The 23,684-nt window shown below is 32.5% G+C and overlaps 1 protein-coding gene across 4 annotated transcripts in view; it reads right to left on the bottom strand.

Annotated features, from left to right (window-relative positions):
- Nucleotides 1–19,545, bottom strand: part of LOC129611509 (G-protein coupled receptor 52) — a 52,818-nt gene extending 33,273 nt beyond the window's left edge. The window contains exons 1-2 of one of the 4 annotated variants that reach the window (XM_055524689.1): nucleotides 19,407–19,545; nucleotides 3,521–3,650 (exon numbers count right to left, since the gene is read on the bottom strand). In XM_055524689.1, the coding sequence (XP_055380664.1) occupies nucleotides 3,521–3,650; nucleotides 19,407–19,409 (133 nt within the window). In that variant the 5' untranslated portion in view covers nucleotides 19,410–19,545. Of the gene's footprint in view, nucleotides 1–3,520; nucleotides 3,651–18,948; nucleotides 19,257–19,355 lie in introns of those variants that run through there. The other 3 variants (XM_055524691.1, XM_055524688.1, XM_055524690.1) reach the window with 3 other exon arrangements.
- Between the last annotated feature and the right edge of the window lie 4,139 nt (nucleotides 19,546–23,684).

The raw sequence follows: 23,684 nt of genomic DNA on the forward strand, positions 1-23,684 counted from the left end.
AAATACAGATAGAGGATCCGTGGACACAAATTTTCAATTCGGAGCCAAAAGACAGCCTTGTGTATGGCCTTTTACATATGTACATAATATGTATCATCACAAATAATTATATAGACTTAGAAATTCATACAAAAAAGCGTGAAAATTTATTTTTCCAGTTTTCAGTTTTTGGATGGGAAATTTTAACTTTTCAGTTTTTAACAAAAATATACTGAAAATTAAAAAATGTATTAAAATATTTTAGTAGGTAAAAAGATCAAATAGTAACATTATAATTTCTGACTTGAACCAACATTCTTTTTAAAAAACTCAAAAATATACATTACCGAAAATTAAAAAATATATGAAAATATTCTAGTAGATAAAAAAATCAAATAGTAAAATTATAATTTCTTACTTGAACCAACTTTCTTTTTAAAACTGAAAAATATAAATTTCCCTTAAAAATCAATTAATAAAAAGCGTTTTTATGTGTGCGTGTATTAATGAAATAAATGTGGAATTATGAGTAAATGACGGTTAAACGAAAATTTATGTGGAATTATGAGAAAAAAAAATTTAACAAATTTTGACTTTGCGCTTGAATACATCTGAAACTAGGAAAATCTTTGAAGCAGCTGGCATACAGTTAGAATGAGGATTTCATTAGCTTCAAAATGAGTCTACAAAGTTAGATTTACCTGTCATATTTCCCGAGTTGTAAATAAAAATGTGAATATCAAACAGTTTTTGAATTTTCCAACTTTGAGGCCCCATAACTCGGGAACAAGGGCCCAAAAAGAATGCATGCAAACCATTGAGCCTCGGACACCCTGTATAATTCAAAAATTTTCCAAAAATTTAAAAATTTTTAAAATCTTGCATCTTTATTCAGTTTATATGACTTGATTTTCAACATTTTATTTTCCAAAGAACACTATATTTTGTTTGTTAAAAGTACTGACACCGCGTTAATATGTACACATTTTATCAAAGTGTGTGTAGACACTCACACATAGATATTTGTTTTTTATATTATTATTATTATGACAAAATAAATTATGTGTTTAAAAATCAAAAACATTTCTTATAAAAAGTATTAAAATTAATAATTTGCAGAGTAGTAATTTTCGAAGTGAAAATACTGCTTTAAAAAAAACAAGAGACACAACAATGATATACACAATGCGCTAATTCAAGGGTTAAATGTGTGAAATAAGAAAAATAATTATATTTTTTGGTGGCATGTTGTTTATTGTGAGCCTTGATTTATAAAAACTTCTTGATAAAGATTTATAAGCTTGCTTCTTTCAAGTTTTTATAAATCTTCAAGTTTTATCTTCTTGTTTCTTTTAAGTTTTATGCTGCCAAAAAATGCAACTTTTGCAAATTTCGAGAGGCGACCACTTGCGTGAGGGTGGAGTTGCAAAAATTTTTTTATTAATATCTAAAAGCTAAAAAAATTTCAGACTTGTACAACATATTTTATAGAAGGAAAATTTGGAAAAAACGGGCTATAGGTAATGGTTAATTTTGGCAGCCATTTCTTTTTAATATTTAGTTATGCTGTGGAACTGTAACAAAAAGCCAACTGAAAAAATGTGGAACTGTAACAAAAAGCTGATGGATGAACAAAGGGAAACTATAAGCATTTATTTTCAAAATTTTTAAAGAGTTCAAAAAAGTTAAAGGGAATTAATAAAAGACGAAATAATCAACATCATTAGCATCAAATTCATCAACATCATTTTTAAAATTATTTAAATATTTTTTAAAATCCTCAAAATATTAAAATTTAAATTTTTTTTTTCTTTACGTTTTGTGTTTATTGTTTTTATATTTATTTTGTGCCTAAAAAAGTCCCTTTTCAATTTTCAGTTTTTGAAAAATTTGATTTCGATGCACGTAGTGACATCTAACCAAAAAACATTTCAATTCAGTATTTCCTTCTTATTTCTGGTTTTATTATTTAATTTAACAAATTAATTAAAAATAAATAAAATTTAAAAGAAAAATTTTTATAACTATTATAGAATAGTTTACTCATTTTGAATTGTTTGTTATTGACAGCACTATATCGTTCATTCTCACGTTGTTATTTTCTTTTTCAAAATTATAAACATAAATGTTTCAATATTATTTATCACATTTTCTGGAAAACTATAAGTATTGCAACATTTATCATGTTCATTCAAGAATAGCATTTTGAAACCACATTTTGAATTTTTTCTCTTATAAAAGTTTTAAAAATTAAAAAATTTCTTTTTGTCGAAATTTTAATTTTGAGTGCAAAAAAGTGGAATCTCTCTAAAATATTGTAAAGTAGCGCTGAAATAGAAATTACACTTTTAGGGTGCATTTTAAGGTGGACAGTGCTGGAAATGCACCGAAAAGTGCCAAATCGGCATCACTGACTTCAATATGACATTAATAACAACACAAATTCCTATAAGTACAAGGCATCTTAATATTTTTGTATATTATGCGTGTATTCCAAATTCTTACACATATAAATTTCATATGGGAAGGATATATCGCTGAGCGGTGAAATAATATTATTTGTTGTTGAAAATTTAATTTTAATTTAGCTAATTATTATATTTATTTTTTGTGTTATTAAATAAAATGAAGATTCATGATTTATATCAATTAAATTTTTTCTTTTGCTGTATAATATTTAGAAAAATAAAGGTTACTAGTTTTAGGAAAAATGGGTTAAAAATTTTTTGGATTTTTTTTATGTAAATATGCTATGTAGTTAATAAAAAAAGTGAATTCAAAATTTTTTTATCAAAAACAATTTTTTTTATGTATTTACAATTTTTGTTTTACCTGAAAAATATTTTGTTACCTGTAATTTATTGTTCTAGTTTGTAAGAACATGAAATTTCATTTTTTTATAATTAAAACAAAAAAAAATAATATCTGTCGACGGCTGCAAATAGAACTATTCTAAGCTCACTTTCAATTAATGTGTTCCCTGCTTCTGTGAATGCTCTTTAACCATGCGCATGTACCTACAAACTTTTGTAAACCTAAGTTTAATAGAAATTCTACAAATATAAAAAAAACTTTTCTTGTAAATTGTTCAAGAGGCTTTTACATATTGTATTTGATGGTAAAACTTTTATTATTTGTCGGCTTTCATTTATATTGCTTGAAAAAATATAAGTTTTAACTAAAGTTGCAATAATAATCACAAAATTTTAAGTTTTTGTAAAAAGAGTTACAATATTTTCGTAAAAGATGCATTTGTTCTAATTTTCGTACATTTGCAAAACATTGCTTTTTATCATATAGTATTTATACATACTATAATATTTTACAATAAAGGTTGAAATCGACATAAACTAATTACAAACTGTGTGCGATAGTTTGTAGAATGTTTTTTATTGTAAGTACAAATACACTAAAAATGTTATTTACTTCGCGGTTGTATGTCGACTTCCAGTGTAAATTGCCATCTAGACAAAGTAAGTCAGTAAGTATTTTTAATTTTGGTTAGACGATGTGTGTCACACTGTATTTGTTTTAAACTTACCTCTGAAATTGGCGTAAGTTGCAATTATAAGTAAGTTTGAAAAAATTATTGCAACACCAATCACGGAAATCAGGGCTGCTTGAGTAAATGATTCTGCTGTAGAACCATAGATGCTAACTGCATTCATTGCCTGTAAAAAATTTTTTAAATATTTAAGAATATTGTAAATGTAATAATGAGTGTAAGAAATATTAATGTACTTATATTATAAAATTATATATCGTACTGTCGAATTTGCAAAAACCAAATTGCATTTTTAATTTATTATTAATTATAAAGCTTATTTATTTGTAAAATGGTTAAACGATATTTTGTAATTATTTTAACAAAATGCAATGCTATTTATTAGCAAACCATAACCGCCTAGTAAACAATGTTATTTAGTGTATATAATCGAAATTAAGAATGAATACGAGAAAAAAACGAAAAATATATTGAAGAATAGTGCGCTGTACGTGAACATGTCACGAAGTTATACATAAAATAAACTATTTTATGACAAGGTGAACATAGGTAATTATACCCTGCACTTCGTGAAGGGTATATTAACTTTGGTATGGAGTTTGTAACTACTTGAAGGAGTCATCTGCGGTATGGACATATATATATATTCTTGCTCAGCGTAAAATTCTGCGTAGATTTAGACGAGTCGGTTTGTCCGTCCGTCCGTCCGTCCGTCCGTCCGTCCGTCCGTCCGTCCGTCCGTCCGTTCGCACGATAACTCAAAAACGAATAATGCAATCGACACCAAACTTTCACAAGTTTTTTCCTTTGTGCCAAGGACGAGCCCTATTGTTATTGGACTAATTCGGACAACGGGTTCGGGTAGCTGCCATACAACTCAAAGAGTTTATTTTAAATATTTCAAATACTAATAAAGCTATAAATATAAAATTTTGTATACATGTGTCCAATTATATTCTACACATGCTCTAAAAATTATAATGGGATAGCTGCACCGGTTCGGGTGGCTGCCATACAACTCCAACAGCAAATTTTTTATATTCGGAAAAATAATAAAGTCAGATTCATGAAACTTGGCAGTCATGTGTCCAATTATAGGTCAAATATATTTCTGAAGTTTTAGAGGAATTGATTGACAGGTTCGGGTACCTGCCATACAACTCCAGAAGCTAATTTTAAATATTTTCAAAAATAATAAAGTCAGATTCATGAAACTTTGCAGTTGTGTGTCGAGTTATAGGCCAGATATATTTCTGAAGTTTTGGTGGAATTGCTTGACAGGTTCAAGTAGCTCCCATACAAGTCTAAAAGCTTATTTTAAATATTTGGAAAAATAATAAAGTCAGATTCATGAGCTTTGGCAGTCGTGTGTCCAATTATAGGTCAGACATATTTCTGAAGTTTTGATGGAATTGCTTGACAAGTTCGGGTACCTGCCATACAACTCCAAAAGCTTATTTTAAATATTTGGAAAAAAAATAAAGTCAGATTCATGAGCTTTGGCAGTCGTGTGTCCAATTAAAGGTCAGACATATTTCTGAAGTTTTGATGGAATTGCTTGACAGGTTCGGGTACTTGCCATACAACTCCAAAAGCTTATTTTAAATATTTGGAAAAATAATAAAGTCAGATTCATTAAACTTTGGCGGTTATGTGTCGAGTTATAGGTCAGATATATTTCTGAAGTTTTGGTTGAATTGCTCTTCAGCTACGAGTAGCTCCCATACTATTCCAAAAGTTTAAATATTTGGAAAATAAAGTCAGATTCATGAAACTTGGCAGTTGTGTGTCCAGTTATAAATCAGACATATCCGTGAAATTTCTATAGAATAGTTTCACAGGTTGGAGTAATTGCTATACAACAACGAAAGGTGCAGGGTATAATTCAATCGGTTTATACCGACTGAAACGTTTTTACTTGTTTTATTTTCATTTTTGAAAAAAATGACCTATAATATTTTTATTGAAAGTACGAAAATCTAATTAGAAATGGATTTTATTTCAAAACACGAAAAACTTTAAGTTTAAACACTCCATAAAACTTGACAAATTTCAAAAAATTTTGCTTGCAAAGCGCCTTGGATTATACTTTTTGAAGAAAACTGAGAGAAAATGATGGCTTTATTTTGATCAACAGTAATTTTTTTTTTTTCAAAACTTTTTAATTAAAAATAAAATAAAATAAACCAAATGGATCCAAAAATGGTTTTTCTAAGTTTCAATCAAAATCCAAATCTTGGTTTTTTTGCATAACCAAAAAATATTTGTTTAATTTTGATAAATATTTTGAAATTTGGCATTTTTATCACTTATTTATAAAGTTTTTAAGAATTTTTTGCTAATTTTTCCGTTTGGTTTATTTTTTTTTAAATGAGAATTTTTTGCTTTTTGAGAGAAATTTCGTCATTGTTCCCCTTTTTAAAAGTTTTATGCCAGACAGATCTATTTTTTTTGTTGCGTGATTACGAAAACCTTAAAATCGTAGAATTTTTGTATATGATGTATCTATATAAAAATTGATTTCACATGAAATTATTTTATTTGTTGACATACATATGTATGTTTTGAGTTTTTGAGAATTTCAATTACTATTTCAACTTTAAAGTTATTGATTTTTTGTTTTGGAATATTCGTGTTATACATATGCATTTTGTCGTGCGTATTCATGGCAGATATAAACAAATCATTGTACAAAAAGAGTTGTTAAATTGACAGCTTTATGAAATAACTTATTTCGTCACGGTGAAATTAATTTGTTTGGTAGAGTTGTTAGGGTACACCTTTTTTTTAAATAATTAAAAATAAAGTTTTAAAAGTTATCTAAATATATTATAGCATACTATATTAAGTGTTAAAAGTTATCAAAAGTTACTGAGTGACATTTTTTAATAAAAAATTAAAAAAACTGTTTTTTAATAACATCTATACAGGGTGAGTCTGCAACGTGGTATAATCTCTTGGGACCGGAAGTTGGGACATTTTCATGGAAAAAAAATCGTTCTCGGGGAGACTACAAATGAACATTTAACTCCCAAAATCGCAGTGAAAAAGTTTTGGTTTCAACGAAAAGGTGTTTCGACTTAAGTGGGTATGACATTATTACCCAATTCAAGAAAACTAATAAGCTGTATAGCATTACTTTTTTTGTATCATTAGAATTGCAATTTACATGTAATAAACCTATTATTTTTAGCAAAAATAACGTTTGTATATAATAAAACAAAAAAAGCGTTTGTATATAATATTGCATACAAATTCAAAAATTTTTAGTTTGAAAAAAATCAGGAGCAGTTCGCAAAATTAGTAGAACTAATATAAAGTTGTCCGGATGAAGCTTATTGTAAAACTAAATTCAGACTCAGTACAAATACATTAAAGTAAATGGGGGAAAATTTAGTCAGGAGCTAAACGCTTTGGGATCTTTAATGGATATAATTAATCCTGCGTATTATATAATCTTATTATTCCAATATTTGCATATTCCTCGTCTTCACAATTACTACTGGGGTCGTCATTGCCATATAATTAATCGACACTCTATGAAAATGTATATTCATTAATTTCATAAATTGGAAATGTTAAAGTATTAATTAAACTTAAATAATTTTTCAAAAATGTATTTATTATTATATATCCTATTATGTTCACTATTTTTACTTTTTTTATAACTGCACTTTTTTTTTAAATCTTTTTGTAATTCTTTTCAAATCTCTACAGCAACAATTTTGTTCTAACAAATTTAGAACTGAGTATATGTACATAGTAAGCAGCGTATTAAATTAATTAGAAAACTCAATAAACAGGGCTTATAAGGCTCACTCACGACTTATAATAAAGAGATAAGAAAAGCAAAGATGGGCTCATGAAGGGTGCCTAAGTAACAATTTCCAAGAGTAATACTCTAAAAAATTGACCAAAACTCTCATAAAACTCTCATACCACACTTCATACTCTCACATTTTTTTTCTTTTTTTTAAGAAGAAAAAAAGATTTAGCACTTGTAGTGTTAAAAATTCTGCTACTCTCATAGCAAAACTAAAAAATTTTTACTCTCATAAAGTATTTTTTATAAGATGTCAACTCTTATAGAATTTTGTTCTTAAAATAATTCTTTTATAAGTCTGGTTGTTAGGCACGACCATTTTAGTATTGTCATTTTTAGTTATGTAAATTTTAAATCTAATTAGACTGAGAATTCTTTTTTTTTTGGAAAGAAGTTCGAAAAATATTTATTGTACAGAAATTATTAAATCTAAATTAATGAAATGCAAAATTATAGTTTTATTTGAATATAATAAAGCTTTAGTTGAAATTTATGCACATTAGTATATTTATTACTTGCTTAAGAATTCTTAAATTTTAAAATTTATGAAATAAAAAAGAAATAAAATATCATAGGGTTAAAAAATATGCATAAACATTTTTTAAATTTTAATTATTTTTAGTTGGCGTTGCTTTTTTTCGAAGTGCAATATAAACTCTTATCAATAAAATTTTACTGCCAGCAACTTTTTGATTTATAATCATGGCAAAAAAATTATTTTAATTTCCCATATTTATAATTTTATGATATTAAGTTTTTGAATTCAAATATTTATTGATTACATATCATATACGTAAACTTATGTATATTTAGTTTCGTTTTTGTTAAAAAAATTAATTATTAAAAGCGGAATAGATATATTTTTTATAAAGTTTGAAGTAAGACCGATATATTTATTCTACAATGTATTGCTTTCTCTTTCTCCACACAACTCTCAATGTATTGAGAGTTTTCATATACCAAAATTAGTATGATAGCTATAAGATTTAAAAACTCTTTTAATGGGAGCTTAGCTCCCATTACAAGAATTGATAACTTTTAGTGTTCTACAAGACTGAAATTATAAGAGTAATATTCTTAAAGACTTCTTAATATAGCTCTACAAGAGTCTTATGAGATAAAAATTGTTACTTGGGTGTTCTGTAAGGGGATAGATGAGCTTCCCAGCAGTGCAGAAGGCTTCATAAGGTGCTTTCCAAAAAACACACCGGCAGGCTAGGCCTATTGAAACGGCCTGATGGCTGCATTACCGAAGGCGGGAAGCAAACATTGGAGCTGATTGCTTCGACCCACTTTCCTGATTCGGAGGTCATACAGAACTGGCCTAGTGCAGTCATTGATTCAAGGACCCCGTGCCCTAAGAGAGACGACTGGGAGCGCTCTGGTTCCGTCTTTGCTTTGGGCAGGATTAGATGGGCTATCTTTTCTTTCAAGCCTTTCAAATAACCAGTTGAAGAAGACGTATTTGCGTGTTCCTACAGAAGGACTTTCAACATTTTATTGCTAACTAAAATTCCGAAGATAGGAAAGCGACCAAGAAACCACCCCAGGCTTTTAATCCAATTGGTCTTATCTTTTCTATTAGACGATGAAAACGGTGATTGACAGGTATATTCCGGAGGATACATCGGCGGTCAACTTCTTGCATTAGTCTCAATATGCATATCAGCCGGGAAATTCCAAAGTCGCTCTACAAAGTTTGGTACGGGTAATTGAGAAGTCGCTGGATGCAAGGGAGGTTGCAGTTGGATGTTTTCATGATATCGAGGGGTCGTTTGACAGCTCCCCATATGGTGTCACCTGCGACTCACTCCGCCGACGTGGTATCTATTCGATAACGCGTGTGTGGATTTACCGCATGCTACATGATAGCATTTCCAAGTCCTCCAAAGCTGGCGACACGCTATATATATCCGCTGCAAAAGAGTCTCAACAGGGCGGGGCTTTCGCCACTTCTGTGATCTATCGTGGTGGATGATTTGATCGTGGCCTTTAGAGACTCCGGGGATGAAATGTGGTGTTACGCTGATGTCGTAGCCTTTGTCGTCGGAGAAAAATTTTATAGCGTGATATCTGACCTTTTACAGCAGAATCTAACCGTTGTGGAGAGGTGGTGCAAAGGCGTACGCTTAATGTGAATCTCAGCAAGAGTACCTTGGTTGCCTTCACAAAATCGCAGGAGCAAGGAACGATTAACGAAACCCGCTCTGTTTAGTTAGCGGATCGCGTATTCTAGGAAGTTCAGGTAACTAGGTTTAACCTTGGATGATCGTCTCTCTTGGAATATTCATATAGATAAAACTTCACAAACTAATGGATTCTAAAAGTACTTGCAAGGAGTCTCTTAAGGAATCAGTTAGTTCTCTTAAGGGCGAAGTGAACAAATTATGCGTTAAGGTAGATGTCAGCCTTGATACATCTTTTGACACATACAAGTTAAACCAGACTTATATAAGTTTAAACACGAAAGATGCCTGGTGTCAGACCAACGAACCATGAAGTTATAAGTCTTTTCTTGGAACAACAGTTACTCCATGGCCTGCTATTTTCAAGCCAATAGTTGGCAATCGTGCATCATTGCAGGATGAATTGACCTGTTCTGAGCCTCCAGCAAGTTCCAATATGTCCGTTGCTGTTGAGAATATCTGCTCAAATGAAAAATCTTGCACTCATTGCATCAGGCTTTTCAAGCAGCCAGTCGCTGGATCTTCCATCAACTGTTTGCCTCGATGTTCGAACCTATTTTTTTCAACATTCCCAGTGACTACCATTGTAAGTAGCCTTAAGTTGTTATTAATTAATAAATTTAATAACTCATAATAACTTAAAATATAAACCCAAATACAAGTCTTTCAAAGTTCCTGTACCCTCCTCCATAGCTGATGACATAATTGGTCGTAAGTTTTGGCATGTGGGTACGGTGATTCAGTATTTTAGGGACTATGACTCAATTGGGAGTGATGTTGGCTACGAGAAAACCAATGCTTCAATGCCCTCTAAACTTAAACCCATACTTACTAACCCACTTAATAATAAGAGGAACAGGAACCAGGTTCATTTCCAAAATACAAACAATATAGGCAACTCCTCACGCACTGATTCTTCTCGAATAGGCAAGCATACTAGACAGGTACTTTCCCGTAACAATGAACTTAAAGGGAACAATAACAGTAGTAAAAAAGGGAAAATAAAAAATTTTAAAAATAATAGTAATAATAAAAGTAACAATGATAATAATAATAATTACAATAATAATAGAAATATTAATAATAATAATAATAATAATAATAATAATAATAATAAAAATAATAATGATAATAATAATAATAATAATAATAATAATAATATACATAATCATAGTAATACTGACATAAATCTCCATAGCAATAATATTAATAACAATGAAATTAGAAGAACAAAAATATTGACAATGGAACCAAATGCCCAAATTTCATTCAGGGTAAAACATTCACAGCTAACACCCAATTTTCTATATCTTACCCAATCCTCACAACGCTCGTTTATTGCAAACACATCCGCCTGTTAACTTTGTAGATCCGCTGACTCCTCCGATCGTTCGTATGTACAGAGATCGGGCTGTATATGAGAATGTTAAATTGTACTTGACATATCTTCACGACGCGGTGGAGAATGTCCACCACAATTTTAAAACTAAATTAAGTGTTAAGGTTTTTATTGAAAGTGAGGGCCTTGCCTCTGACTATACTATTTTATATAGCATATTAATGACACTTTAAATATATCTGCCGCCAGTGTCGATAAGGATTTGCAAACATTTACCAGGTTATCATGTATCTTTCGTTACAACGATAACTTGGTCCAATTAACTGGTTTTGGTAAAAGTATGACAAGGACTGTGAATAATTCCCAAATTATTTCCGAATTTTTTCGTAACTTTTTTGCCGAATCTTACTCTTTTTCATCTTTTCAATTAAATGTCGACAACTTTCGGCACATTGATAACTATCCTAAAACTACCTTTACAAATTTTGTCACGAACTCTTTTGCAGTTGAAAAATATCTTTCCAATTTGGGTTCTAGTCCTTCTCCTGGATCAGATAGAGTTCCTGAGCTTTGCCGTGTGGAAGGAAGCTTTCATTAGGCCTGTCCATAAGAAAAACAATAAAAACGACGTGTCAAACTATCGTCCTGTAGCTAAACTGTCGGCAAGTCCTAAGGTTTTTGAGTTGATGCTATATGACAATATTTATTTCTATTGTATACCATTCATTAGTGCGCGTCAGCATAGCTTCTTAAAAAAGAAATCCGCGGTGAGTAATCTAGTGGAAGTCACGACAGTTTTGTCCAATAATATGGAAAATGAGTATCAGACAGACTTATTTTACATAGACTTTAGCAAAGCCTTTGACATACTACCACATGAAATTATTAGTTTAAAATTGAAACTCTTAGGATCCTTTGACAACTTCTTAGCCTGGATAAAGTCATATCTCTCTGGCAGGACTTACAAAGTCCTCTTTCGTTCAGCAATTTCCTCGCCTGTTTCGTCTAATTCTGGTGACCCCAGGGTAGCCACTTAGGTTCACTGCTGTTTGTAATTTCAATTAAAAATGTTGTTTCCATGCTAACGCATAGTGAGGTATTAATATATGCTGATGACATGAAAATTTAAAAACAAAAAAGCTCCACAAATGATGCGTTGTGTCTTCAGAATGATCTTAACCGCTTTTACGGCTGGTGCTCAAGTAACAACTTAAAAATCAATGTAAGTAAATGTGCACAAATGTGCTACTCTAGGCAAAAACGGTCGTTTTTTACAAACTATACTTTGGATGGCCAAGCTCTTAGTCGAGTTGATTCAGTAATGGACCGGGGTGTTTGCTTCGATAGCAAGTTATCATTTATAAACCACTATAATCATATCATACGCAGATCAAGCTCGATGTTGGGTTTCATTAAACGCTGGTCAAAGGAGTTGTCATCATCTTGAATATTCTTCACAAGTATGGTGATGCTATTACGATATACATATTAATAGGATTGAGTCTATTAAAAAAAATTTTTTGAGGTTCGCACTGCGCCTTCTTTCTTGGGAAGACCCCATCATTCTTCCACCTAAAGAGCACAGACTCAAATTAATTGACCTACCCACATTGGGTAAAAGACGTGACGTCGCGGATTTGTTACTCATTTTTCAGCTTATGAAAACTGACTTAATCTCCCCGACATTTTAAATAAAATTGTGATTAATTCCAACCTTAGGTCTCGTTCCCCTGATCTTTTCATGGTTCCTTTTCATAGGACCAATTATGGGAAACATGAACATGTCAGCAGATTGCTGCGTTTATGCAACAAACACAAACACAGACAAAACTTTTCACTCGAAAAAGACACGATGAAAAGCTTCTATTTACTTATAGTTAAGTATAGCCCATTTCTTTATTTTAACAAAATCCTGTTTTGGCTTTTCATTGTTTATATTCATATTTAATGGAATATTATTACTAATAAGTTTTATTTTGTATAATTTCTAAATTTAATTTTTAAGTTAAAAATTTGTTCTGTCTATAAAAAATTTGTGTCTGTATATGCTACATATGGCCCTTGCCAGGCCCATCGTCGCCTACGCGTCCGTGGTTTGATGCCGTAAGCTAGAACAGGTGGTTATGCAGACCAAGCTGAGAAGGCTTCAGAGGTTGGCTTATCAGGGAGTTCTATTGTGCGGGAGCTCGGCTAACAACTTCTTGACTTTTAGTTGGTGATAATTTCGCAGGTGGGGGTAAGGTGGTTCAGTCTTTGAGGTGGGGCAAGGTGGCCTGGACCCGAGGTGGCAGCAGAAATTAACCTAAGAGTAAACTTAACTAAGAGTGATGGAATATAAAAATCGCACCGTCTACGTGCTCTCTGACAGCAGGGCGGCTGGTCTGGAGCTGCGTGCGGGCACTTGCGGAATTGACATCAACAAACAGGTAAAACGGGGTAATTTGGGTGCAAGGGCACAGCGGGCACAAGGCCAACGAGATCGTTGACGGGATGGCGCGGAAAGTCTGAGGTCCTTTCGTTCGATCCGTCCCCTTCTATGGACTGCCAATATCAGCAATTAGGGGCAGAATTAGGGGCAAAGCTTTGCTGGGAGAGGAATCAAATCTTCGCTGAGGGATTATAGAGGGACATCATACAAAATTATTCCTTCCATCTTGCTCAAGAAAGTTCTCGGATGCTGGTCATTGTGCGGTGAAATATCATTTATAGAAACTGGGTATATTGGACTTCCTTTTGTGTAGGTTCTACGAGGAGAGGAGACAGCCATACACTTTCTGTGTGGATGTCCTGCTCTCGCTGTCAGATCTGGTCTCATCAGAGGTGCAGATGGTTTGAGCTGGGCTTTCTCAATGGAGCGAAATAATTTCTAGCTCCCAGGGATACCTTCTGGCTTTTGCTTATGACCGGGAATGTTTAAGTGGGAAATAGGCGGGCTACAATAAACCATGACTGGCTGCGGTGGCTGGGGAGAGGAGTTCCTCTGCCCAAATCCCTCTCCGGTAATACAAAAAAAAAAATAAAAACAACTAATTTAGTTTTCCTTGTTCCATAATATAATATAAATAATATAATATAAATATTTTATAAAATAAAGGATAGGGAATATTAAGGATATTCCTGGAATATGGATAATAGAATCAATAGAAAAAATAAGAAGAAACCGAAATTTAAAATTAAATAAAAGACGCATTGGAATATTATAAAAGTATATTTGAAACATTTGGAACTATGTTTTATTGACAGTCACTTTGAAGCTGTAGGAGTGAGAAATGATAGTGCTGCAGGTGTTGCTTCTAAAACTACGTAATTGTTTATTTTTTCTAATTTATTTCTTGAATAGATGGAGCTTGGAAAATACCAATGATCGAGAAATAGTGAAATGAAAATGAATGTTGAGTAACGCATAATAAAAATTAAAAATGCTAAATAAGCAGTTAGAACAATGCAGTATGGCCTGTAAAGCTATGAAATGAAATATTTTAAATAATTAAATAAAAAAATATTTACGAAAGGATAAATTAGAAGACTATAAAAAAATTGAAAAGACCTGAAATGCTCTCTAGAGGACATTGCGTCAGCTATACCTATATAAAAGAGGAGCAAAATCATACGGTTTTTTGGAAGAAAGGGAGTATACTGCATCATTGGTATCTTTTTAAAAAATAGGCAGCGTATTAAATAAATTAGAAAACTCCAGCAGCAACAATGGAGACAATATCTATGAATGGATACAACAGGAAAAATGATAAAGTTTTTAAGAAAAAGATTTTGTAGTTTTTACATAAGTTTGCGATCTAGGGCCAAAAATATTGGTTTACGGAAAGAACCTTAATTTCACAAAAGCATTAATTTTTTTTTAATAACGGAGAATTAAAAAGTTTTTGTATTAACTGATACTTCATATTTGAACCAGTATCATCTCACTGATACTGGTTTTGTACAGAGTAATAATATAATTGATTTTTCACCGATATCTGAACTTTTAAATATGCAAAACGGAGATTTAATATTATCGCACAAATTATCACAAATTATCAAATTAGGGAGACACAGGTTGGCATGGGTCCTAGTCGGTTTCACATTTTACTAGCATGTGAAGTTGTAAATGTTAGGAAATGCCCTCTGAAAACATCAAATCTGCCAACAAATCCAACTCTCACCTCTCAGAAGGTAACATAGTTATCTACCGGGTGTCTCCTGGGAAACTTATTTAGTAAGACTGACGAGAGCGGGTGAGAGAGGGCACTAGGCGCTTAAGCTGGGTTACGTTGGTTAGGTCTCGAACGGTAAATCCAGAATAGGCGGTTCCCTGGTCTGCGTCTGATCCCTAAGGGACGGCAGTTTTTGAATTCTGAAAGGAGGTACAAAATGCAAACATGAACCATTTGTACAATGGAGAAAACAAAAGGATTTAGTACCCTTGAGTGATTTAATGACGTGAGTGTTTTGTATAAAATGCAAGTATGATGCAAAACATGCTAGACATAATGGACAAAATTTCTCAGAGGTTGAGCATTTTAGAGACCGAGGGAAAAAAATCGAATACCAAAACACCTGGTAAATAATGGCATGAGGTAATTTTAAAATTGCAAGATGGAATTGCAATGATATTGCAAATAAAAAGGACGTGCTTAAAGTTTTTCTACATACACAGAATATAGATGTACGCCTCGTAACTGAAACATGACCTTGAGAAGCACGATTCAGTTTGCAGACCATAGAATGTACAACTCAAACCACCCTGGAAATGTAGAAAACTTAGGACAGCCAACGTATTGGCCAGCAGATGTCGAGATTTAACAGATTTCTTCATTACAAAACGGATTGCGAAAAACTATATTGCGGTGGATGATAACTATGATCATAACTCCGATCGTTTAGTCGTTATTCTTAAACTTAAGGAAAATATTGTAATGAAAAGAGCAAAAACTGTGCTGACAAATGGAATTACGGATTGGTCAAGATTTCGTTTAGAGATTGAACGACAAATAGATCTAAGGAAAAGAATTAGAACGATCCAGTAGTAGATGAGGGGGCCGAAAATTTTACTAAAATTATTCAAAATGCGGCTTGGAGTAGTTCGAAAGTTAATGATATTACAGGGGGTAGCATTGAATATCCTTTGTATGTACTAGCAAAAGCAAGACAAAGCAGGCCGGCGAGAAGGAGGTGGCAGCAAACGCGTAATCCTACTCATTAAGCAACTAAGACGCTGTATTAGAAAATACAAGTAGGGTTCGGTTGCCAATTATGTTCAAAATTTGACGGCGTGTGAGAAAACCAATTACTCACTGTGAAAGGCAACAAAGAAAATGAAGCAACCTATCAAAACCTCGCTCCTATTATAAACAAAGATGGAAAGCAGGCAAAAACTGACAAAGACAAGGCAAATGCGTTTGAGGATCATTTGGCCGATATATTCTGTCCGCATGACAGTCTGGACGTGTATGAAAATGAGGAATCTGTTTTTATTGAGTATAGCGTGACTATTCCAATTGTCAAGAAAAGAGATGTTACAGAGGAAGTAAGGACTCTTAAATTTAAAAAAGGTCCGGGCTTTGACCTAATAACGACCGATATTTTGAAAACATTACCCAAAAGGGGTATAACGATACTTGCGCCCCAAATAAATGCGCGTATAAAATTTAATTACGTATCTGACATTTGGAAAGTTGCAGAGATAATTATAATGCACAAACCTGAAAAACCTATAGACAGGACCTATAGACTTCTTATCAACCAATCTCATTGTTGCTGATTATTTCAAAACTGCTAGAGAAACTTTTATTGAGAAGACTTCAGCCTATAATTGGAAGTAAAAAGTTAATTTCGAATCATAGAACCTAATAGAAAATTAACTGGAGGGAAAAACAATATGTTCTATCATATTTTTGGACGTAGCCCGGGGCCTCGATAAGGTTTGGCATTGTAGGTTAATAAAAAAACTTAGGCAATTACTACCAACGCAGTATCTTATAGGACTAATAGGATATTTCGAGTTAAACAAGAAGACGAGTACTATTCGCTTAGGGATATCAGGTCGGGGGTACCACAAGGCAGTATATTGGGCCCGATATTATACTTGCTATACACGTGTGATATTCCTGAATCGGAAGGAGGGACGACAGCTACATTTGAAATGAAAATGAATCTACACAAAAATTACAAAAGGCCAGTTTCGAAATCTCAAGATGGACTAGAAAGTGGAATATAAAACTTACCGTTCACAAACACGGTGAACTATTTGGGAATGACGTTGGATGCAAAAGTCAGATGGTAGGAACACTTAAAGAAAAAGAGATCTCAACTCAAGGAGGAATACAGAAAGTTTAAATGGCTTTTGGGAAGGCGTTCTAAGTTGGCAATATATAATAAAGTTTTGATATATAATCAAATATTTAAGCATGTCTGGGCTTACGGTATTCATTTATGGGGCTGTGCTGCGCAGACTCATACTCAATCTATTCAAAGATTTCAAAATAGGGTATTACGGGACATTGTGTACGCACTTGGTATGTCCGTAATGTCGATATACACAGGGATCTCATGATCCTATGTGTCACAGACGAAATTAAAAAGTAAGCAGCCAATCATAAAATGCATTTATCCACACATGTCAACATCGAGGCGGCTCGATTGGTTGACAATCAAAACTTTGTTAGGATACTTAAACGTACAAGACCTCTCGAGTCAGTTTAATGTTTTTTGTATGTAAGTACTTAGTACGCTATTGCGCCAGATCAAAAGCTTGTAAGAAATCAAAAAAGTTGGTTAATAATGGTTAGTTGTTTCCTACTAGTTTTAAAATTTATTTTTGGGTGTTTTTTAGTGGATTAAAGCTCCACACTATTGCTTTTCGTCTGGCAGTGTCTTTCAAGATTTTTTACTCTTCCTCCCGGTAAAAAAACAAAAAATTATCACATCACCCCTTAAATGTAGATGCTGCTAGACAAAAAGTAAAGCATGCTATAATATTATTGTTTATCTTTTTTATAGATTTATATATTTATCTTTTTTATGTGAACGAATAAGACTGTAAAACTTAGTTCTGGAAGAGCATAACCAAATAATTTTGGATTTAAATGAATATGGAATATAGTTGTTGGTAGCCGAAAAATGTTGTTGTCTTTTCAAAGAGCTCTCTTTTAAATAATTTGTTAGTGCTATAACTGCTTTTTATTTGAAAATTCCGGAACGCCATATGCCTTAACAAGAAGATTGTGTTAAAATGATTTGGAAATATTATTTGGCTTTACTTGCTCCAAAGGTGGTTTACATGACCATCCCAGGCCATTGGTGTTTAAGTATAGACTAGGTTGACATTTAAATAAAACCCATGATATTAAAATATTACTAACATATGTACATTCAATAATGTTAATAGCAATTTGAATATTTATATCAATTATTTTTGTGCATTAGTGTTTATATTATTTTAAAATAATTGTATTTTCTTCAAATTTCAGAGCGATCAGATAGTAGTCAACAAGTTAGTAACGTAGAACGGGAATATGGGGTTTTGTGAATTGACCCTTTTAACGGGGAACTCCTAAGGGAGCTATAATACTCGTTTCGTGATGAAATAAATAAAATGAATAATTCGTTTCGTGATTTTCAGAATTACTGTCTGAAAATAATAATAAGATATTGTTTTTGAGGAATTAGAAGAAGAAGCAATTTCTATATATATTAAATTTTTAAAAAATCCATTTTAACATAGATAGATCAAGTTTCAAAGGATGGGCTAAAAAAATTCACTGATACTTTTTGTGATAAACTAAAAGAAAGTGAGAAATTAGTTTTAACTAATAATACTTGTGATAGTTAAGTTGCAAATAAAAAATTTTTAGAACACCATTTGAACAAATCAAAAAGTGTTGAGAAGATGAAACAAAAATGTTTTTCAAAATTAGGTTATATATGTAGAAGAATACGAATACTAAACCAAAAAGTTACAGACAAATGTAATAAAAAAATTTAATTAAAATTATAACATAAAACCACGGTACTTGTATAGTTTTTCTTTCAATCTGTATAGTAGCACTACTTTTATATTATTTTTCATTTTCGAGTCCTATGACGTTACAAACAATTATCAATAATTTTGTACACTTACTTGTTTTTATACGCTATGGTGTGTAATCATGCAGCAGTTTTACTGCAGGATATTATTCTCGTTTTTTTTTAATTTAAATTTTTACTTTATTTTTGCGTGCAATACTTGATATATGATAGTTCCATATAAAATATGAAAACCTTTTTTACGAATTATCCATAATCGATTTTTTTATAATATTTTTATAGATGTAGTATAAATTTTTAATGTATGGATGTTATTAAGTTTCACGTTTTATTTTATCAATGATTTTATTCTTAGAGCAATAAGGTAAAGGTTAATCTATGGAATAAAATATTTTACATGTTGGTAAAATATTATTTACTATAAAATCTGATGAAACAAAAAATGTAGATAAAATTCTATTACACGATAAGTAGTTAGGTCTATAATACGATATTACTTACTCACTTTATACATAAAAATTATTATTTTAATATATTAAATTGTTAGATTACCATAATATCTTTTCTAAATGAATATTTCGTTAATTTTATATATATATATATATATACTAAAAAAGTTTTAATCGAAATTCTTTTTCGAAACAATTTTCAAAACACTTCGTTTTTTCTAATCAGTTGTACTGTAAAAGAAATACACAATTGTTCAATATGACTGTACATTGGAAAAGCGCATGTCATTTTTGTATTTGAAATCAAGTCGAAATTTTACTACAATTAAATGTGTAGAACGTTATTTTTCATCTTTAATAATAAAATATTAGATACATACATTAGAAATGTACAGTTTGTATAAATAAATATGCATAATGACCAACAAGATAAGGTTAATGGAAATGAAAATTTAAATTGTAGCAGTTATACAACATATAATGGATTTCCACCATATACTAACTTATTAATGGACTTGAAGTAAACTGCTATCCCTGCTTTTATTTCTAATGTAATTTTTCATTAGAAGAACCTTTTTGCCTTCACCAAAATTGAAAAATGTTCATGGTTTCTTGAAAATAAATAGTCAAAAAGTGGAATTTTTAGGTCTTTGTGAAGCTATGACACTTAGAGGGGGGAGATAGGTAAAAATTTTCTTATACGGAAATAAATTTCTAGTAAAGACGTTTGCAAATATTAAACTTGAGCTTTCTATCTTCAAAGGTATAGAAGTTTTGTAAACATCTCCACGGAAGGACGAGCACACGGACGAATGGACGGACAAAGTGAAACTAATAAGTACTTTTTTTCAAAAAATTTTTGGAAAAGTTCTAAAACTACAAAATTCAAATGCTGTATTATTCACAAAAAAGTTTTAAAGTTCTTTTTTAAAATTTTTTTTCGTCGAAATATTTTCGAGAATCAGATTTACCAAAAAACAGTCGAGCCGTCCCGATTTATGACGATCATATATATATTAAAATACTCATATATTATGTGGTATATGCACCTCCTGCAATGCTGCTAAGTATAATACTTAAGATTTTATTAAAAAAAAATTATTTTCTCAGTAGAAATTAAATCGCTTTAAAGCAGTAAACTCATCACAAAAACTGAAAATGTTGCTTACTTTTCCTACTCATCATAAAAATACTTAATTTTTTATAGGCAAAATTTTCTTTGGCGGTGAAATGTCCAATGAGACTATGTCTAAAAATAAGAATTTTGGATGGAAAATATTTTTTGTACTGCGAGTCTAGTTTTCATAGGTATACTCATTTCATAGTATTATTTGTAATATCATAATTCTTGTATATATTTTTTTTTTTTCAAAATATTAGAAAGAACCCATCAGGGGACGGAACAAAGTAAGAGACGCTTCAACTTTTGGTAGCTGTATACTTTCCTGGTTCAATGGTTGACCTTGGATCGCGACTTGATTTTACATGCTTTCAGAAGCTCCTTCAAATGGAAATTGCAATAGCCATAGAATTGTAAATCATGAAAATGTCAAAAGGGCTATGTAGTCATTTAAGTGCTTCAAATCGCCTGGGCGATGACCACATCTTTAGAACATCTTTAGAAACAATGATCCGTGTTGTTACGCCCAGCGTACATGATCAAATATATAGCTGCCTTTCAGTTCAAAAGTGAGGAGATGGAGACTCGTGATCACAAATCAACGAGACTAATTCCTTTGTAATCATTAGTCATCTAAACGAAAGAAGAGATTGTGGGAAAGTTCATCAAAGAAACTTCCCTAGTCACGGAGCCTATTAGGCGGACAGAATTTACTAATACGACTCTGCTAAATCTCTAAAGTTTCGAAGTACTTGTATCAAAAAGAGATTACTTGGGCTGTTTTTACAGGTATAGAGCGTGTTTTCAATAGTATATCAAACAGCTCGATGTTGGCTGCATTCCGAAGAAAAGTCGTCAAATTATTTGCTGATGGATTTCCTCAGATGCTGAGGTGCTTGATGTACCTTTTGTAGATGCGCCAGTTGTGGTTAAAACTTTCAGGTGTTGTTTTCAGACGGGTGCTCTTCCACTTCTAATCAAGTCTTTAGTTATTGACGACCTGCTGTCCCAGTCACAAAACAATGGCTTTGTTTGTCAGGGGTACGCGGACTATTTGGTCATCGTTATTAAGGTAAGGTATGGGGGAGCTCTGTTAGATCTCTTACAAGCGGCTTGCACTATAGTCCAACGATGGTGTGTGAGTTTAGATGGCCAAAAAAGCCAGTGAAACTGCATTGATCTGGCACAATAGCGTACTAAGTACTCATTGTTCCAGATAAAAAGCCTCAAACTAACTCGAGAGGTCTCGTACGTTTAAGTCTCCTAACAAAGTTTTGAATGTCAACCAATCGAGCCGCCTCGATGTTGAAATGATTGGATAAACGCATTTTATGATTGGCTGCTTGCTTTTTAATTTCGTCTGTGACACTTAGATCTCACTTATTGTGAGATCCCTGTGTATATCGGCATTACGGACATACCAAGGGGCGTTTACAATGTCCGTAATACTCTATTTTGAAATCTTTGTATAGATTGGATATGAGTCTTAGCAGCGCAGCCCCATAACTGAATACCGTAAGCCCAGACAGGCTTAAATATTTGATTATATATCAAAACTTTGTTGTATATTTTCAATTTAGAACGCCTCCTCAAAAGCCATTCAAACTTTCTGTATTCCTCCTCTAGTTGAGATCACTTTTTCTTTATGTGCTCCTTCCATCTGAGCTTCGCGTCCAAAGTCATTCCCACATACTTCGCCGTGTTTGCGGACGGAATCAAGACGCCATTTATCCGAACCCAAAATGAATTGTCAATTTTCCTATTAGTGAAATTTACATGTACTGATTTCACCTCGTTAAGTTTTATATTCCACTCTCTAGTCCATTTTGAGATCCCATCACTAGCCCTTTGCAATTTCAGTGTAGACTCATTTTCATTTCGTCCAATTGCGATAACTGCTATATCATCAATAAATGTAGCTGTTGTCACTCCTTCCGATTCAGGAATATCACACGTGTATAGCAAGTATAATATCGGGCCCAATGTACTCCCCTGTGGTACCCCCGACTTGATATCCCTAAGCGAAGAGTACTCCTCTTCCTGTTTAACTCGAAATACCCTATTAGTCAGGTAAGATTCGAGCAGGTCAATATACTGCCTTGGTAATAATCACCTAAGTTTTTTATTAATCCACAATGCCAAACCTTATCAAAGGCCTGGGCTACTTCCAAAAATATGATAGATCATACTGCTTTTTCTTCCAGTGAATTTCCTATTAGGTCAATTATTCTATGAATCTGATCTATGGTTGAATGGTTCCGGCGAAAACCAAATTGATGATTCGGGATTAAGCTTTTACTTTCAATTATAGGCTGGAGTCTTCTCAATAAAAGTTTCTGTAGTAGTTTTGAAATCATTGGCAACAAAGAGATTGGTCTATAAGAAGTCGCCCTGTCTATAGGTTTGCCAGGTTTGTGCAGCATGATTATCTCTGCAACTTTCCAAATTTCAGGCACGTAATTGAACCTTATACACGCACTTATTAGGCGCGTAAGCATCTTTATACCCCTTTTGGGTAATTCTTTCAAAATATCGGCCGTTATTAGGTCAAATCCTGGGGCCTTCCTAGGTTTAAGAGCCCTAATTTCTTCTATAACATCTCTTTCCCATGACAATTGGAATAGTCACGCTATCCCCAACAAAAGCAGATTCCTCATTTTTATACACGCCCCGGCTGTCATGCGGGCAGAATATATCGGCCAAATGATCCGCAAACGCATTTGCCTTGTCCTTGTCAGTTTTTGCCCACGTTCCATCTTTGTTTTTAATAGGAGCGAGATGTTTGATAGGTTGCTTCATTTTCTTTGTTGCCCTCCACAGTGAGTAATTGGTTTTCTCACACGCCGTCAAATTTTGAACATAATCAGCAACCGAATCCTCTTTGTATTTTCTAATACAGCGTCTTAGTTGCTGCGATTCACGATTATATCTGGTTTTATCAGCAGGATCATGCATTTGCTGCTACCTTTTTCTCGCCCGCCTGCTTCGTTTTAATTTTGCGAGTATATAGGGGGGATAGTTAATGCCCCCCCTTCTAATAGCACTAATTTTGGAACTACTCCAAGCCGCATTTTGTATAATTTTAGTAAAGTTTTCGGCCTCCTCATCTATGTGCTAGGTCGTTTTTATTCTTTTCCTTAGATCTATTTGTCGTTCAATCTCTAAGCGAAATCTTGACCAATCCGCAGTTCCATTTGTCAGCGCAAGTTTCGCTCTTTTCATAACTATATTTTCCTTAAGTACAAGAATAACCACTGAATG

This window comes from Condylostylus longicornis, unplaced genomic scaffold (assembly GCF_029603195.1).
Source record: "Condylostylus longicornis isolate FDR11 unplaced genomic scaffold, ASM2960319v2 ptg000051l, whole genome shotgun sequence".
NCBI classification, from domain to species: Eukaryota; Metazoa; Arthropoda; class Insecta; order Diptera; family Dolichopodidae; genus Condylostylus; species Condylostylus longicornis.